Source organism: Xiphophorus maculatus, chromosome 11, assembly GCF_002775205.1.
Source record: "Xiphophorus maculatus strain JP 163 A chromosome 11, X_maculatus-5.0-male, whole genome shotgun sequence".
Classification (NCBI taxonomy): Eukaryota; Metazoa; Chordata; class Actinopteri; order Cyprinodontiformes; family Poeciliidae; genus Xiphophorus; species Xiphophorus maculatus.
Window position 1 is genome coordinate 27,035,936 of NC_036453.1, and position 18,627 is coordinate 27,054,562.

General features: G+C 43.4%; 1 protein-coding gene across 15 annotated transcripts in view; it reads left to right on the forward strand.

Moving 5' to 3' along the window:
- auts2 (AUTS2, activator of transcription and developmental regulator) overlaps positions 1-18,627 on the forward strand; it is a 346,673-nt gene that overhangs the window by 296,710 nt on the left and 31,336 nt on the right. For all 15 annotated transcript variants that reach the window (XM_023342134.1, XM_023342133.1, XM_023342141.1 and 12 more), the window contains one exon: positions 10,771-10,819. In XM_023342134.1, coding sequence (XP_023197902.1) covers positions 10,771-10,819 — 49 coding nt within the window. The remainder of the gene's footprint in view (positions 1-10,770; positions 10,820-18,627) is intronic.

The following is an 18,627-nucleotide window of genomic DNA, read 5'->3' on the forward strand; positions in this document are numbered from 1 at the left end:
AAAAGGGCCTGGTGATGGGAGAGACTCCCTCAGATCTGCCTTGCTGATGGGGGCATTAGATTGTTACTAACCCCTCTCTTGCTGTGCTGTTAATGAAAGGCAGCCTCGAGCCAGAGCATAAATCCGATAAAAGGGGCTGGAGATGAAGGGGTCATGAAATATTTAAATATACAGGGCTTCAAAGTGGAAAGGGCCTCCCTGTTCTTGTCAACACACAGACCCCCTGCAGCCCAGCTATGGCCCCGGTCTTTGCCCTGAAAGTAGCTTCGCATGTAAGTTGAAAAACCATCAGCTCACTTTTCCACTGCTGAGGCACCACCCAGGGAAAGTAAGAGATCAACTGATCAAACTGCTCTGCACACAGTTTTTGCCTTGTTCAACCCATCTTCCCTTGCAAAGGGGAGGCTTCCAGGTCAGGGAGAACATCTAGGTGTTATCTTAGTGGTATGTTTAAGCCAATGGCTTCACAGCAGACAATATGAAACTCTGATAAGTGTCCTCTTGTTTAGTTGAATCAGTGGAGGGAAGAGTTTTTAAAGAGCTGAGTGGTAATCCTTTGAGGAGATCCTAAAGACAGCACAGATCACCTGATGTGTCTTGAGTCCCAAGAAAGCTCTTGGCTACATTTTCATTCTGATGTCCCAGATATCTTTTCTCTCTGTGAGCCATAAAAAGGATCTCAACGTCAGGTTTCTCTGCTTCCCATCATCAGGTCCCCCCAGAAGGGAGGCTGCTGTGGAGGGAACAACAGTCTTATTTAGCTCAGGCCCTGCAAAACGCAGCCAGGTCCCCCTCAGCGGTTGGTACTGGAGGTGGGCGGTGGACACACTGAGACGAGATAGACAGAAAGGACATCGGTGACAGAACGGAAAGAGGGGCTGTGGGAGGCTGGGTAGGGACCTCCCTGCTGTCTGTCACCCTGCTGCCTTTTGAAGTCCGGGGCCCATCTTGTATCCTCCAGAGAGCCTATCATCGGCCCCCACTCTGGCGCTGTTGAGTACAGAGAGAGCCTTGAAGAGGCTTGTTTGAGAGGAGCATAGGGATTGCGCTGGGGGTGGCTGAGACTGCCTCCATTGGTGCCTGACAGAATGGTCTTGACAGAGCGTTTCAGAGAGCCTAATCCCTCTGACCGTAGTCTCCCAGCCGGGCAAACCGCTTCCGGGGGCAGAGGCAGCACAGACTTGGAAGATTTTACCTCAGTACCTTAGCAGGGATTTCCTTAGTGTTTTCTTGTAGTCATTTCATTTTAAAAAAGACCCAGCAGGCTGTTTCTTTCCCCTCTGTTTCCTCCCTGCTTGGCTCCTTCTCTCTCTCCATCTAGTCTGTCTTTCCTTGTCTCCTCCTGTTGTGTTTTCTTCTGTGCTCCCTTCCTCTTTAGTTCCTCCTCCTTTATCTTTCTGCCCTCCCTAGTCTGCATGCTCCCATTGGATTGCTGTGAAGAAAAGAAACAAGAAAGGAAAATATTATCCCTGCCAGCACAGTTGCTCTTGGTTAGTATTAAATCGAGGCCTCATGGGGGGCTTTTGGGTTCCCGCACCACAGTTCTTTGGTTGGATATGTCTGGTGGGTCTCTGCGAATATAAAGACATGCAGATTATAGAGAAAAATTAAAGCCGGGGCTATGCAGCGATGCGTTTTATCTGTTAGGAATGTTGCTGTCTGGGATGAGGCTCCACTTAACTTTTCTGAGAAAACTGGGTTCACATTGAAGGATGCTGACAGTGATTCTATCCTCGTCTTAAAACTAAAATGACATCTGGATTTCATTCTACTGGCTAAAAAGATCCTTTAGTATACGACAAGCAGAACTAACTCTTAGTCATACCATCTTTTTTTTGATATTCAAAATGTAGGATGGGACAGCAAAAAGGATTGTTAGTCAGATTCGAAGATTTCCAATTTGATTGGTGTCTAGACCATAGATCTTCAAATCCATGCCTCAATGGCCAGTGTCCTACAGGTTTTACAAAAGTCTCTGCTGCAGCACACCTTAGTCAAATTCGGTTACTAGTAAAACTCCGGAGACCTTGACTGCAGAGAACTTGACTGTAGTGAAGGTAATTCAGACATTTGATTAAGGTGTGTTGAAAAAAACACATCTAAAAGTTGCAGGACACTGGTCCTCAAGGTCTGGATTTGAGGACCTCCGGTTTAGACTTTGACTAGGCCATTCTAGTGGAAGCATATGTTTTTATCTAAATCAGGGGTCGTCCTGAAGTTCTTAGGTCCTACCCTGCTCCAACACACCTGGCCTTTGCCAAACTTGGTGGCATCCTGTCATTTGATTCAGCTGGGTTGGAGCAAGTATGCATCAAAAACCTGTAGGACAGTAAATCTTAAGGACCTGGGTTGGAGACGCCTGATCTAGACCAATCCATTGTTTCTTGGCTGTATTATTAGGGTCATTGTTCTGCTAGATAATGACTTTAAGTGGTTAAGCTGGATTTTATTGAGGTGTAATAGAGTAAAGTGTTGAATACTCCCATTTTACAAAAAGGTGTTACTTTGTGTTGATCTATAGCATAAAATTGTGATAAAATCGGTTGACTTATCCAGGTATAATGTAAAAAAAACTCTTTAAGCTTCATATATACTTCAAAGTACTATATACATTGTGCTTAGGAGGCTTATGTAAGTATAGCATGGTTAGCCTCCAAAATGATTTAGCTTGAATCTTAGAATCAAAAATGACCATGACATGAAATGCAAACAACTTTTGATGTAAGTCGTGCTTAAAAAATAAAAACAGGCCGCGTGTGCTCTGAGGCAGACAGCCCATACTCCCTCTTTGTGTAAGAAGCACACGGAGTGACTGACTGGTCTGAAATTATCCACGGCATCGTAGCCCACAGCCTGCATTCCTCAGCAACGTCTGTAATTTAGGCAAAAAGGTCTCCCATTTTTCTTTTGACTGGGCAAAGTGCTGGCGAAGGAGTTGCTGGGCCGTTCGGGATGAAACCGGAGCTTTTTAGTCAGGAAAGGTTAAACCAATTTTCTTGTCTGCATTGTTTTTGCAAAGTGAGTCCTACAGCGGCGACATTAGACTGATGGCCGGTGCGGCCGGTTTGTTCCCCGCTGACAGGCTGCTCCTTTCTATGCCCACAATGTCAACTGGATCTGATTATTGCCTTCCAGATCCAGATAATGTCTGCCATTGATCAGGCCATTTATCTTGAACTCCTGCGGCCTCGGCTTGCTTTCAGAGGCCACGGGGAGATAAGCAGATCCACATAAGCAGATAACATAGTCTCTACAGGCTTTTAACAACCGGAAGAAATACTTCTCCGCAGCTGCAACTGTCTGACGTAATTTGAGTTGTATATCTCTGGAAGCTTTAATGTAACAAAGGATCTGCTTTTAGAGGCACAACCATCGGATCCCATCGACATTCCCCTCCTTGCGTCCGTCAGTCTTAATGTTCCAAGAATGCAGGTCGTATCTTTTAAGGCTTCTCAGATTTCTCTTTCTCTCTTGTCAGGACGGTTGATTGATGATTCCTTACAGAAAAGGCTGTCAACTTTTCCAAAAGCTCGTCTCCCATCCTCCCTGCTCCACGCTCTACTGTCCCAGTTTGTGTTACAGTTTGTCGGCATGTGTTTGTGTGCGGAGCGGTGTGTCATCCGCCACATTAATACCGGCGATGAGTGACAGATTAATTTATGTCTGACTATGTGTCTGAGGAACCGGGAAGAAAGGGCCTGTCAGTGCTGCTTGTCAGGAGGGGGGGAGAGATTAGAGCCAGTTGTCAATGACAAACCGCTGAAGGTTCGAGGAGATAAGGTCGGATGGGGCGAGTTTGGGTGAAAGAGAGAGAGAGAAAAAACAAAAACGTGTGAATGTAACACAATAAGATTAATAGAAATAAACACAACAGTCACACGACGCCTTCAAATGACTGGGAGAGGAGGATTTGCTGGCAAGTGGAAGCGTGTGGGTTTGTAGGCGTGCAATTAGCGATATTTCACAGCTCTCTGCTGCGGACTACATTAGTCGTCTGATGTTAAGCAACAAGCGGGGTATGATTTAACCCCACCTCCTTCTCTGAGAGGTGGAGGATTAATTTAACACGTCCTTGTAAAGCAGGTTTTATTCTCTTTTCAGCAGTATATGCCGTCATTTATTATTCTGATAATTCCAGTAGTCAGACCGCTGGATTCCAGCAGCCCCTGAAACAATGAATTCTGGGCCTCACGCTGTTTGTCTGTTACATGTTATAATCCTCAGGGCTTTTTTAGTGAATAAATAGCTTTTGTAAACACGCAGTGATAAAAAACAGATTAGTTAGCTCTTTGTGGCGTAGAATATGTGTTTTTGCTTGCTCTCATTGTGTCGTGTTGCTAGAATGAATGGTAGCATTATTAACAGAACCAGCGATCCAATCGCAGGATCCGCAGGATTACAGACTCGGCCTGTCAGAATGGGTTTTGTCAGCTTCTTTCTAACTTCCTCCGCTAACCTCATTTTACGCCTGTTTGATGGATTCCAGAAAAAAACACTTCACATTTCCGTGTCTGCAACAGGATCAGCTGTGAGAAGGTTCTGTTCAGTAACATCGATTTAACACGAGCTGTTTTTCCGTAAGCCGTAACACTGCGCAAATTGGAATTGCCAAAACAAATTTGCTTAGTGGAAACAATTTTTAAAAACTCAAATTTTTCGATAAAAAGTTAGGTTGACGTGGGTTTTTCGACCATATCGACAACGATGTATTTCTCAGAGCTGCAATGGAAATACTTTTTTGGCGTCACATGAATCACGTGATCAACAACTGGATGTTACGACTGGCGAAAAAGACGAATAAGATTACAGGAAGTAGTTGGAGGATCATGGTGCTACATATGTTTTAATGACTTAGCACGTTAACTAACCAATTTCAAAACTGTGTTTTTCGACATTAGTGGAATATCGACAATGTTTTGCACACATCTGTAATGGAAACACAGCTACTTCCATCTTCCTATACTTCAGTGTGTTAGCATTGAAAACCAGAAGGAATAATTGTCCAAACCTGCAACGCCTCAACCAAAAAAAGTTACAAACTAAAGTCTACAAACGGAACAAATCAGAACTAAAGTAATAGAGATACTCCAACATACTGCCACCACAATTGGCGCAATGCTTTTCCTTCCCCTTCACAATTACGGCATTATATTCCTATGCAATGCGTTTTTACGGTTCTCTAAAACAAAGATAGACTGGAGTCAGCAGGCAAAACGTACCAAAAGCTTTTAACCTATCACACCGCCAGCACTCATGTTACACTTATCAGGAATATTTCAATGGAAGGGGAGATTTGTCATAATGGCAGGCAGCCTCATAAAGCCAAACCAGTCCCCTGCGATTGTAATCTCAGAGAGTTCCTGTAAAATTAAACCCTGGTAGCGGGTGGAGGGCGTGAGGGGAGCCAAACATGAGTCTGGTTTCTTTGAAGTTGGGAACCAACATCCAAAAAAACAGAATAAAAGATGACAAAATGTCAGCGTGAAGCCGATGGTCTATAGATAGAACTTGCATGCCCAGACAGCAATTATGGGGATGCATAACACAAATGCAGAGACTGTGTTTAATCTCACACAAAAAAAACAGATACTGTTTCTTTATATTTTTTTCTCCATGTGAAACTGTGCAGGCTTCTGGTTTGTTCAGTGAGAGCGTGCTCCTCTTTGTCAGCATTTCATTTGAATTAAAACTAATGCGCTGTGTGAGAGCCGGACGCCAATTGTTTGGCAGTGTGGCTGTAATCACAGACTTGTGGTCGCTCTCAAATCTGATAATGACCGTATAAAATGGAGAACAGCAGCTCGTTCCTTACTGCACTGAAACCCCGAGAAGGCCTGGTAGCCATTTTCTGTCAGCAGCAGTCATATAAATACATATTAGCAAGACACTGTTGTCATCCTTTTGAAGCCAAACCACGACGCGCTCTTGATGTGTCGTCCTAATCACAGCCTCAAACATAGGAATCAATGTGGTCTAATTACATGGAAGCGCTGTTAGTGCGTTTGCAAATTGTGTAGAAAATTATTTAGAGCATTTAGAGGCATAAATCCTTAGTGGGGTGGAGTTCTCAAAGATGTTTCCACAGTCCATCACCAGCATCAAGAAGAATGATGTTTGTTTCATTGGTCTTCCTGAGGCTTCATGGCCAAGACAAACCAAGGAGATGGAGTCCATCTGGTCTCTTATTGAAGACCAAAACCATAGGTTCTAATGGTATTTGATGCCAACCTTAAAACAGCTTTAGGACGGTCGGACCAAAGTCAAATTATCGATACACAACCCTTCGCGGTACACAAGATACACCGAGCCGACACACCAAGTGAAACTCCAAGATGTTTTGTTATATGTGTGGCTTTCAACACAGTAATCATTGCAGAGAGAAATGATAATTATGAGTTCACTAGTTCGGAGGAGGAAATAAGGACAAACTGACAAACTACAACATCTCAAAAAATAACGGAAAGCATCGGTGGGATGTTCACCTGCTGCATCGGACCAGAACCAAACAGGAGGAGTGTTTTGGTCCAACAGTGTGTACTTCCTCACAGTCTCAGACAATCGCTCCTCAAAACTATCCATCCTGCTCTGTGGCTGAAAAACCAGCTTCTGGAAGTTAACTAGCTGGGGTTGTTTTCCACATAAAAAAACACGTACGAAATTCTGACCAACCACGCAAAAAGTTCAATGGGGAGGTTGTGACGAGAAGGCCCGAACAACGTAGGGTTAAGAACAAAATGACGCAATTTTTGTCCCTCAATTACGACAGTGAGATCTGATTTCGGCAGTTCGGCTTGACGACGTAGAGCACTTTAGTGTCTCTGTTACCAAGAAATCCATTCGAGTCCTGGCTCTGAGTTAAGTCGGTTTCTGCTCAGGAGTTGTTCAAGAAGACCTCTGCGGTGTGGATCTATTGTAAATTTTATTGACCTCCCAGCCACCCAGTTCATTCACATTAGACAAGCCATGACATGTAAGGATTTGCACCATGAAGATTTTCCAGCACAGTCTGCTATTAGACTGCAGAAGGAAAAGGGCAGAAAAGAAGAACTTTTAAAGTTGTACATCTACAAAACTGCCAAATGTTGATGGAGCTTGAAGGTCAAAATAATTTAAGACAAGTTAACACTCCGCACCCTCGATAGATTTGCCACGCTGCTTTTAAGTTGCATCAAAGATTCTGTGGTTTTTAGACAGTGTGGCTCTAGTTAGAAAAGCCGGTTTCCTCCACAATCTACAAACATGCATGATAGGCTAACTATGATTGCATGTCTGCATGTGTGTGGGGGCGTGTGTGTGAGAATGAAAGTTTATCTTGCCCACGTTATCTTGATTTTATGAATTTATGAACATTGTAATGATCCCTGAATGGCTGGCTTTAAATGTTTGCAGACAAAAGTGCAGATTACACCTGCGAGCAGCAGAAACAAAATACTGGGAATAATCAACCATTAGGAAATGTTTTTCAACCGTCCATCACAAAACTCCATCTATAGTTCAAGGTCTTTCCAACAATTACCTCACTGCCGCCATGCCAGGGCAGATTCCAACCCTGGTAATCTGATTTGGCCGTGGCTCCCTATTTCCAGTGGAAACAACAGGGGCAAAAGAAAGACTCCACATCCCCCAGAAACGATCCTGCTTCTGGTAGTGGAATTACCTTGACAAAAACCAAATCTCCAGGATTTGGCAAAGTTACCAAGTAATCACCAGCTCTCCAAGGCAGATCTGGGTCTGCTGTTTTCTGAGCTGGTTTTTGTTACAGTGGGCAGTGGAGAGCTTAAATCTGGGAAGGCTGAATGACTCAGAGGCTCTTGTATTTTCCCGCTGACCTGCCTCCAGGCCACAGCACTGGGAGCTGATACAACTGGAAGACAGCGCCTGTGGGCTGCAAGGAGGTGGAAGCTGCTCATAAAAGAGCGTTTTGTTTTTCCTCCTCTCACGGTAGCAGCACCCTGCTGGGGAATTCATTAGCGGCTGACATCATCTCACTCTGTACAAAGTGAAAGAATATCTTTCTACCCCAGCTCTCCCCTCCCTCTCCACTCTCTCAACCCCCCTCCTCTCACTTTCTCTCCTTCCTTCTCTCTCTCTCTCTCTCTCTCTCTCTCTCTGCGTCCTTATGTACCTTTGGAGCGCTGCTGTCTCTCCTTTTGCGCGCCATATACGCAAAAGATCGCCGTGCGCCTTCAGCCACAGCTTTTCGGAAGCCCAGACACACGAGTGTGTTTATCCTCTGAAGGAGTGCTACTGAGGCTGGACCCGAGTCCGCCTGGAAATCAGGAAGTGGGAGGACCCGGGCCGCGCGGGCTGGCAGGCAGGCAGCAGGATCAGCCACTCACTGGATGAATGGGAGTTTGTCAGCTTCTTGGAAACGGATGGGGAGAGGCTGCTGTGCGCCCATGATCGTCGGGAACCCTTTTTAGACAGAACACACAGCTTCAACTGGGCTTGTGAGGTTTTTATTTTATTATTTTTTTCTCTCCACCTCTTTGATTCGCCTCACCTCTCCTGAAGGGAACCGACCGTGCGCTTTGTTGGATCGCTTTGCTCCGCTCCCTTCTTTGCGCTCAGAGCCTCCCGGATCCTGATTGTTACCTCTCACGGATACTTCCCGACAGGAGAATAAACGGGAACAGGCACGTTTAAAGGAAAAGAAGTCGGGAAGCAAAGGGTTATTATTTTTCATCTCTCCGAAGCTCTGCCGAGCGGGACGCATGGTTCCCTTTGTCCAAAAGGCGCAGTAGCTGAGAGCCGGCTGTGGATTCCTTTCTTTTTTTTCTTGGAAAGGCTCTGTATCTCTGGCTCTCTTTTTCTGCATGGCTGTGGTCCGTTTTAAGGGAATAGACGTCGCCGCCTCCTGTGTGGATTATATTCTTTAAAAAGCAGAATGTGAAGCGGGACAAAGTAGAAAGCCTCACTTTTCTGCTTTTTGCTAATCTTCCCAAAATCAAAGGTATGAGCGCTGTTTTTTTGTTTGTTTCTTTTTTTTTTTTTTTACCTGCGAATTATTCTCTTGGTGGCCAAAAATGAGCGGAACGCTTTTTTGTTTCCCGCAGCTTTTATTGTTTGCATCGAGATTATTATTATTTTGTGTGAAATAACGCCTGACTCGTGTTTAAGAATAAAGCAGGACAGTGCATGTGTTGTTTGTTTTATTTGAATTTGGAGCAACACTTTGAGGCTGACGCCGCCTGAGCCGCAGCACAGTGCGCATCCAGCTGTCACTGGACGCAGCATCGCGCCGCACTCAAATCGGGTGTGTTTGACATTTTTCGCTTTAATCCTGCGGCGCATCTTCCCTCCCAGACAGTTATTAGAAATGCATTACATCCTCAGAATGAACTCGGGTCAGTTTTCCTCTCAGACGAAGCATGCTTGTTCCTCTACTTTCATTTCTCTCCAACTATCTAATCTGTAACTTAGTTTTCCTGCGGCGTTTCGGTGTAGACACTGTTATTCTTTGCGCTTTTACAAACACGCGAAGCTTTTATTGTTTAATTCTGGTTTAAATCCCGTCTCTGCTCATTTCTCTCTAACACGCCGTCCCTGCTGGTGCTCAGCCGGGGGAGCCGTGCGCGCGGATCGGCTTGTTTTGTCACGGGGCAACAGTGCCACCAAGTGGTGGGAATGGGAACTACAGCTTGTTTTGTTTTTGAACGCGTTTTCCTGGATGGCCTGAAAATGATTAAAAATCAAGCGTTATAGACAGTCTCATCCTGTGGAGTTGAGTAATTTAATTTGCTCTAAAACCGGGCTAAGTGTTTATTTAAACCAGATTTAGACTGATTCCCATTTCACCCCTTAACCTCCACTTTTAGCACTCAAGCCTATATTTAAACGAAAGAAACTACAGGGACACAGCTTTCCAACGCTTCAAAACTGATTTTTAGGGCACACTTTATGCCTGAGCAAATACAATAACATTGTAATCTTGTTGTAATCTATTGCTATTGTATTTGTTTTATTGAGAGGATGACTTCTGTGAAGTCTTCCAATTTAGTATCAGTTAAATATTGCTAATCAATATTAAAAATTAAAAAGGAAAACAGAATAAGTGGAAATGTTCAATTAAAATTATGTTAGTATCACAAAATAATTATAATATGAAGTTTGATGTGTGTGACAATGTATTTAGTTTGACGCCATTTTCAGGTACCAACAATAAAATAGCAACACTAAAAAAAATCACAAATCTTTTGAAATATATTGCCACAAGAACACAAAGACAGAAAAAAAAAACTAATTTTTTGTTTGTCTTCTGATACATTACACTGGAAAAATAAATGCACCAAACATGAAATACTGACATATTTGCAGGTACTTTAAGTAATTAATGGAATCAAGTGTTTAATATTTGAGCACCTGTATAGCACATATTTTGTACAAATTTACATTTCAAATACCTTAAAGATGTTGTATTTGTCACTAGGCTACAGATGTTCTGCCTTAACAAGCCTACAGTAATGTCTGCAGTAGGTTTGCTAACTGTTTACGTGACACATAGAAAGCAGATTTAAGGATGTTTTGTTAAGAACTGATGAACGTCTTGAACAAATGTTCAATATTTTTGTGCAAAATTTTAGTCACTACCTGCATTAAGTGCCAAAGGATAGGAGAAGGGATAATCCTGTGAAACGAGATTCATCCCTGATGTTCCCTCTGAAGGAGCACGGCTCCACAGAGGAAGAGTAGATTTGAAGTTGTTAAGTTGGAAAAATGATTCTATGCTTTAAGAAATGTTTTTGTTAATTTCCTTCTTATCTTTTCCAGGTTTCCGATGCCAGTTCAGAGAAATTTTTCAGCACAGCAGCAGTTAAAGGTACAGACTCTCTCTCTTTTGTTTTTTTACTCCTTTTTATTAAAAGGATTTTATTAAATGTGTCTGCAGAGCTGCAGGTGCATCATCATCCTCATCTTGCTGACATTGTTGAATATAGATTCTGAAAGTGTGCCATGTTTTAGAGATGCACCAATCAGCAGGCCAAAAATCAAAATCTGCCCATTTCACTCAACTCTGGGTTCTCTTTTTCCTATTTATTAGATATATATTAGAACTACAAATTGCCGCCATTTTAAGTCTATCAACACATTAACAAACATCGTGGATTTAAAAATTTTTTGAGTTTAATAAAAAACAGATTTAGGTTGGGAACACATGCTTTGGTTTATAAATCAGGATAATATTGGCATTCCATTTTTTTTTCTATAGGATTCAAAATTTCTGCCTCCATCAGTGAACCTGCTGTAAATTATTTGCTGTTTTCATATTAGATTTGGTCAACATCAGAATTGGGAAGACAAACATCACAGAAATTGGCCTGAAAAAGCCCAATCTGTGCATCTCTACTTCATGAGGCTGTATTGTCGCTTTAAACAGATGCCACACACATAATCCAATTAAACCCAGGCTGAGCTAAGCTGGGACGCAGGTTGACATTTTGACCCTCTCTGACAGTTATCATCCATGAAATGCTGAAGCCATGAAGAGTCTGAGGCCTGGCGCTTATACGTGCTTGTCTTTAATGTTAGCGTGTAGCGGCTAACATTTAGCAACTAGCGGCATCGGTGGCCTTTTGTTGCAGTCAGCGCAGGAAACGGAGGATTTTTCGGATCCTGCTGGGGAACAGAGAGGGCAGGGAAAGCATATGTTTACGGTCTCAGTGTGCCAACACCACATGTGACCTCATTATCAAGTCACTAATTTGCTGTTAAAAGCAGCCCTATTTTCTCCGGCTCGCGGATAATGGTGGGGTGCCTCGTATGAATAGATATTCCTCCGTAATGGCGGGAGGGACACTCTGAAACCAGGGTCACGACCTCTCTGCCGCTGTGGTTGGAATGGGACCGATTGCCGATGACAGCGGACCTCCACGTTCATTTCCCACATTCTGGCGTCGGGTTCCCTTTTGGTGCTTGATTTTTTTTTGCCAGCTCAATCACTGCCGCTGAACAGGGAGGTTTTCCTTTTGAACGTGCTCCTCTGTGGACTGATTTGGATCCCCTGAAAGGATTAAGACCTCTTTTGTGTGACCTAAACCAACAGAGGGCCACCCTCTCTACCCCCCTCTCTATGAAAGGACCTCAGTCGGGAAACAGTTCACAAAATCTGCTTTCTCCCTCCTCTGTGATAGAACGCTCTCCTGGCCTCCATTTGCATTTAAATATCCCTTCTTTTCTTCCCTTCCTACCATGGCCGTCTCCTCCCTCCTGCCGTATGCTAATGCGTGTCGAGTAAAAGAATCCAGGTGCACGAGGAGTAAAGAGCTCTGGTATTTTTATGGAGGCTGGTGTTGGGATTAAAAGAGTCGGGGAGGTTTTTGTTGGAAGGGATTACCAGCGCTCTAATGCAACCCAAACTCGGGATAAGCGGCAGCTCCGACAAAAATAGCGACAGAGAGTTCGTTTGCGGCGTGCTCAATGTCAATATTTGCCCATAGGCAGGTGCAAAAAGTCTCAGTTTGTTTGCTGGATCGAACTCTTTTTTTAAAAAAATTTTTATTTTGTTTGCTTGTACAATAAAAAAATTTTAAATCTCTCTAATCCTCATCATGGGAAAATAAATAAGAGGAAAAGTAGCATCCAGACAAAACTATATTATAACAATTGACTGGTTTGGTTACATTATTAGTAGTAATAACCTCAACAGAAGCAGAACAGGTTGGTAAAGAAGTTAAATATTTGTCTTCTGCTAAAACCTTTGATTTCTGGAAGCCAAAAACATATTTCAGATACAAAACTAACATTACAGTAAAACCACGATGATTGCGACAAAGTACCATAACATAAGGGTCTCTAGATCGCTGGTATTTAGCGCATGACTTTTATTCCTTTTGCTGTGAGACTGAAAATGAGCCTCAATCAATCAGAGGTGTGATGCGGTTCTCTAATCTTTCAACTTTCTCACCTGCTCCAGGTGATTGTTTTTGCTCCTTCACCAATTTGTATGTTTGCTCTTTTGGACCAGTCATACCCGACGTTTCTGGGTAAAAAAAAAAAACATATTACATTCATACATTAGAAATATTTTGTACCCACTTTTCACATAGCTAGGGGTTTTGTTAGACTTTGATGTTCAAAATAGATATAATAAATGTCTGACTATATTAAATAATATCTACCAGTAGGATGATTTTTAGACTTCTCTCATGGAGATGCACCAATCAGGTTTAGAACGGCCAATTTCCCTTTTTCTTTGATACCAATTTTTAGTCATTGCGATTCTTCTTCCCTTCTAAGCACTATTATACATAAAAGACAGAAGATATGCAACAGGGTCTTTGAGAGAGCAACAGAAGAATGAAGGGATTACAAGATTATCCTCGTTTATTGCATCAAGCCGTGTGTCTAACCTTTATTTGCTCTATATAAAATCAAACAAAGTTCAATTATACCCAAAAACGGTTCATTTACTTAGTTTTGATGCATTTAATGAATAAAGGCGAAAAAGATCAGTTCAGATCTAAACCAGGGAAAATTGTCAAATTCCTATTTATGGCTCTGATTGATTGGTGCCATTTTGCTCTTTTGGGCGTTCACAATGTGTTGCATTTCATCAGAGTCCGACGGTCCTAACATGGATCAGAGCTGCACTCAGTGAGGGCAGGGTGCAAAGCAAACTTTAAAGCTGCAGTGTGTAACATTTATAAAAATATTATAAATGTCATACAGTTTATTATCTGTATGACACAGGTAATCTGTGAAACATCGAGCTCCTCTGCCTTCTCCCAGTTCGAACTACTCAGTCAAAAACAACCAATCAGAGCCAGGAGGAGGGTGTTAGCGCTGTCAATCACTTCCCCTACCCCCTTTTTTATACACTGCAGCTGGTTCACCACAACACAGCGTGCTACAAATGCTAAGGATCGTTAGCTGATGGAAGATTAACAGCTTTCCTGGGACGATAAGTTGTTTCTCCACCATTTGCATTTGGGAGCAGCGTAAACGACGGTGATTGACAGCTCTAAGACCCCCCTCCTGCCTCTGATTGGTTGTTTCTGACCGACTGCTGTATTTCTGTAGTTAGTACTGGGAGTGGTGGGAGAAAGCAGAGGATCTCGAGTTTTCACATATTATCTGTCTCATATTGTACTTGTCATAACATGATGACAGTTTTAACAAATGTTGGGGAAAAAACATAATTTTGTAAAAGTTACATACTGCAGCTTTAAAAAAATAATATACTACTAATCACATTAGTTTCCTGAGTTAGGAAAATGTTGTCTATTTGCATAGCTTGGGAAAACTACAAAGTAAAATAATATGACATGCAGGGGTTTACATAGATGAACATATAATGGTTTGTTTATAAGTACGAAATGGAAGTAGCCCTTGTCATTTTGCCCCTTCACCATTCTTTCCTTTGGCGTTTGGTTCTTTTGGGTTTGAAGCAGAGGTGTTTACACTGACTATGCATCAGTTCATCAATTCATTCCTGATTTAAAGTATATTTGTGTAATCGTTCAGCAGTCTTGTGTAAGGATGTTACGCTAACCTCAATCCACCCCCACACACACACAAACAATGGAGGTGCTGTCTACGTGATGCATTTTCAGCAGATAATCTAACTTGTTTTCCTCACATCTGCTCTGAAGTGCTGTCTAAAGTGGAGGCCATCAGCCTTCGAATGGCCTCTGTGTTTTTCCTCCTTCCTTCCTGCTCACTCTGGCTTCCCTTTGCCCAGGAATGGATTTCATTAGCTCCGAGTCATTAAATGTTATCTCTAATTACCACAGTTGTCGATGCACCTGCAGGTGTCAGCTAGCCAACCTGATTCATTTACTGTGCCTGGGAGCGAGCGGCAGTCACGAAGTCTATCGGCCGCTGGAGAAATAAACAGCTATTCTGAAGTCTGGGCCGCTCCCAAGCTGCCGTGGGTGCAATTCAGAGAGAGAACCTTGTTAGTGTGGTGAATGCCGTCCAGGGAGAAGATGGTGACTCTGACAAAGCAGCGCTGCTCATCACCTCAAAGGTCTGCAGACACGTCTAGCGGATGATTAAAGCCGCGTCGAAAGGACAAAAATATCTTCCATCCGTCAATCCACATGCTGTCAGAGGGACTGAGTCACCAGAGCTCACTCTGCAGTCTTCTGTTCCCTCTGTGTAGTCCAGCAACAGGATTAATGTAACAGGATGAAAATCAAAATGGTGTCCAGTGGGGTTTATTTAATATGTGAAGCTTTTCCTGTCAGTGAGCTGTAGAGGTCACATAGATTATCTTAAAATGTATGAATTATGAGTCGCTGAACATGGAAAATGAATCCCAAAAAGCTTTAATTTAGAACATTCCAGTCCAAATGAAGAGTGTGTATACACTGTAAAAACACAAAATCTTATCATGTATTTTTGGTCTAGTTTTTAGTGCAAATATCTTAGATATTTTTTAGTGTAAATATTAAGACTAAAGTGTACCAGAAGCGCACAAATACAGAGATTGCATGTAAAAAAAATTATATAAAACTAAAAATGTTAACTTGTCAAAATATATGTGCTGAATTAACTGAAAATGATGCGTTAATGTTTTGGCTCTAACACAGATAGTTTTGTGAAGCAAAAATTTGTCATCTGTCGCTGTTGTTTGTGGCGTGTCGAATTTACGGGCATACTAGAAACGCTTAAATACAAAAGTTCTGGCTGGACCTTTGTATGTAAAAAAACAAAACAAACAAAAGTGATTAATTGCATTAAAATCAATGTAATGAATAAATTGAAATTAATGCACTACTGTTCTGGCTCTAATACGGATTGTTTCTTGAAGCAAAAGTAGGTCGTCCATTGCTGTTGCTTGCAGGTGTTGCTTGTGCGTCGGATTTACAGTTTGGAAGTACAACAAACAAACACTCCTAATATATATACATATACACACTACTACTTCCATTTAAAGTGTTTGTAGAAAAGAAGACAAAATTTGGTCAAAATGGCAATCAGCAGATCAGCTGCTAATGAAACCTGGGAATCAGCATCCGCCAGGAAACGCCTGATTGATCCGGCTGTAGTAAGCACTCGTGATGTGTCTTTTAAAAATTCATCTGGTAGATGTATCGCAGAGTGATGTCCCTCATGAGACGTCTCCTGCTGCGGCTGCGTCTTCGATGTGAGACGATGAAAAGTTGAGTGCGGGGGTGAATTAAAGTGCACGACGCAGCGATTCCCGGTCCCCCCCCTGCCAAAGCCCCATATCAGCACAGGGCTGATTTCAGCATGCTTTACTGGAGTTAATGTGAAAATGAAGCTGCGATGCAGTGAGACCCCAGGCTAACGCCGGTGTGAAGAGCGCCACTAGTGAAGTGTGTCAGGCTTGAGTACGCCTGTCACCGGGGGGAGAGAGTAATGTGCCATGTGGAAGGTGTAATTTGCAGCGCTGATGGCATTGTTTAAAAAAAATAAAAAATCATGGAAATGGAGAAGCAGAGGTGAACTTTTGTGGCACGTATCGGAGCTGAAGAGCTCCCTGGATCGTCGTAGAGAGCTCCACTGGCAGCAAAATTGCCTGTGAGCGTATCACTCCCGCGTGGGAGGGAGCCGAGGGCTTGTTTTTCTCCCTTTCCTGAGAGGGAGGAGCGCTGATAGAGCCGTGTGCGCTTCCAGGCTGCAGGGCCGCCACCTGCTGTAATCTCAAGTGATATAGAGAGCAACAATCACGCCACAAATCACCCTGGCAGCTTCCTAACTCACTCAGTGGACTGGAAAGAGAGGGCTGGCCTTTCGCAGCACCAGTGTTGGTTTACTGCCCCCCGGGCTCCCCGCTCTGCCCTCACGCTGACCTCTGCCGTCTGTGTGGGTTTGAGTGTCGAGAAATCAAGGCTGCCTGTGGAACTTGACCGGATGCGCGGTGGAAAGACGACCCGACTGCTATTGGCCTTTTGTGCATTCAGGGGAAACGGCAGCAGCCAGAGACCGCCTCGGTGAGGTCACGGCGATGGAACTGCTGGTATTTTTACTGAATAAAGAAGCCTGATGGAAAGAAAAAGAGCTGGGCTTGTAGGAGAACTTAACAGAATCCAGCACTTTTGGGCATGGCAGTGGAGCTGGGGTAAAACGTGCAATCTATGTATGAGTCCCGACTCGTTGACCTTTGCCGCATGTCAATACACTGACATGCGGCATGAGTCTTTCATGCATGTTTGAGAAACCCTTTAATCTCCCATCGCAACCATTCAACTGTACAAAACACCTGGTTGGACCTAGCTCCGCCTTTGAGGTGCAGCTCCTCCTCATAGCTGCGGTTTCCAAGCTGAGGTTCCAACTCACAGAGCACCTCTCCCTGTAACCCCCCCACTCAGCTCCTTCAGACTAGCTTGCAGCAATTAGCAGCTGCACATCTGCTAAGCTCATTGTACAAGCTACCACTCATTGCAACGCTGTTAAAAATTTTGATTAAGGGTTAATAGAGTAGCGATGTTCCCGGTTTCAGAAAGAGCAGGAATTTTTAAATGAGACAGATGGCCAATTTTAAGGCCTTAAGTTATGAAGTTGAATTTCTTTTAAGTCATATTTGATATATACAGCTTTTGTAACAGCTGACGTTAACATAATTACTTGAGTAGGCTATAAAATGGCAGTATGTGCCTGAAAAACACACAATGCTACCTTTGAAAAACAAACAAAAACAAGAATCCAGCCTTTTCTCCTGGGGAGGCTCAGTATTGTGTGTTGGTACTTCATGCTTTGTCCCTCCTCTCTCCCCAGGCTGTGGGGGGCAACTATAGAGACAGAAGCTGTATTTCATAGCATGGGGGTGGGGGGGTCTCTCCATCCATACCTCATTGCTGACACAACCAGACAAAGGTTAACAAATCAAGGGAAGCTCCGGCTGATTTACTGCCTCGCTGGCGCAAACAATAGACCCAGCCTCCATGGAAAAATGAAATAACTGCAACATTTTCCAACTGTACGTGGTTCAAAATCACATCTAAAAGTCTGTATTGATTGGAGGTCATTACTCCGGCTTCTCTTGTTTGCTTTCAAAATGAATCTGGCTTCGGTTTTATGAGCCAACCCTTTTTCTTTTTCCCTCCCCCAATACTTCTGGAGAAATGTCTCTTATACAAATGTTTGGCTTGCTAAATGCAACCAGGAAGATGTACAAATTTCTGCTGAATATCTGAGGGAATGAATGAGTGCGTTTGGGAGAGCGGTCGGTGAGAGGATGCTTTGAAAGGCTCTGCAGTGTGTGCCAGATTCCCTCTGTCCTCTCCTGGAGAACAAAGAGGTCGTTCAGAGTTTGTTCCCTCGGTCCCTGAGGTTAGAGACTAAGTAAATCCATCCATCTTAATGCACTTATTTCAGCACCAGGAGAGCTGCAGGGAGACTGTGTAAACACTCCTATATCCGACATGCCAGGCTAAACCCGAAGAGCCTGGAACCCATCAGGCCAAAATTAAAGGTCTACATCTCAAACACAAACATTTGAATGGGCTCAGCTCCAGAGATCAAAGTGAAAGGCCTTAGATTTCCTGCTGAAGCCCCCCCTGCTCCCTCTTCCTGCCCTCCGCCACGCTGAGAAATGTGGCTGTTTAGCAGCCAGCCAGGGCTGAATGGTGAGCAGCTTTATGCTGTACGCACCTCTGTGGCAGACTGCAGCCGTCCAGGCAATGCAGAAAGATTAATGGTAGTTTACTTTGAAATGTG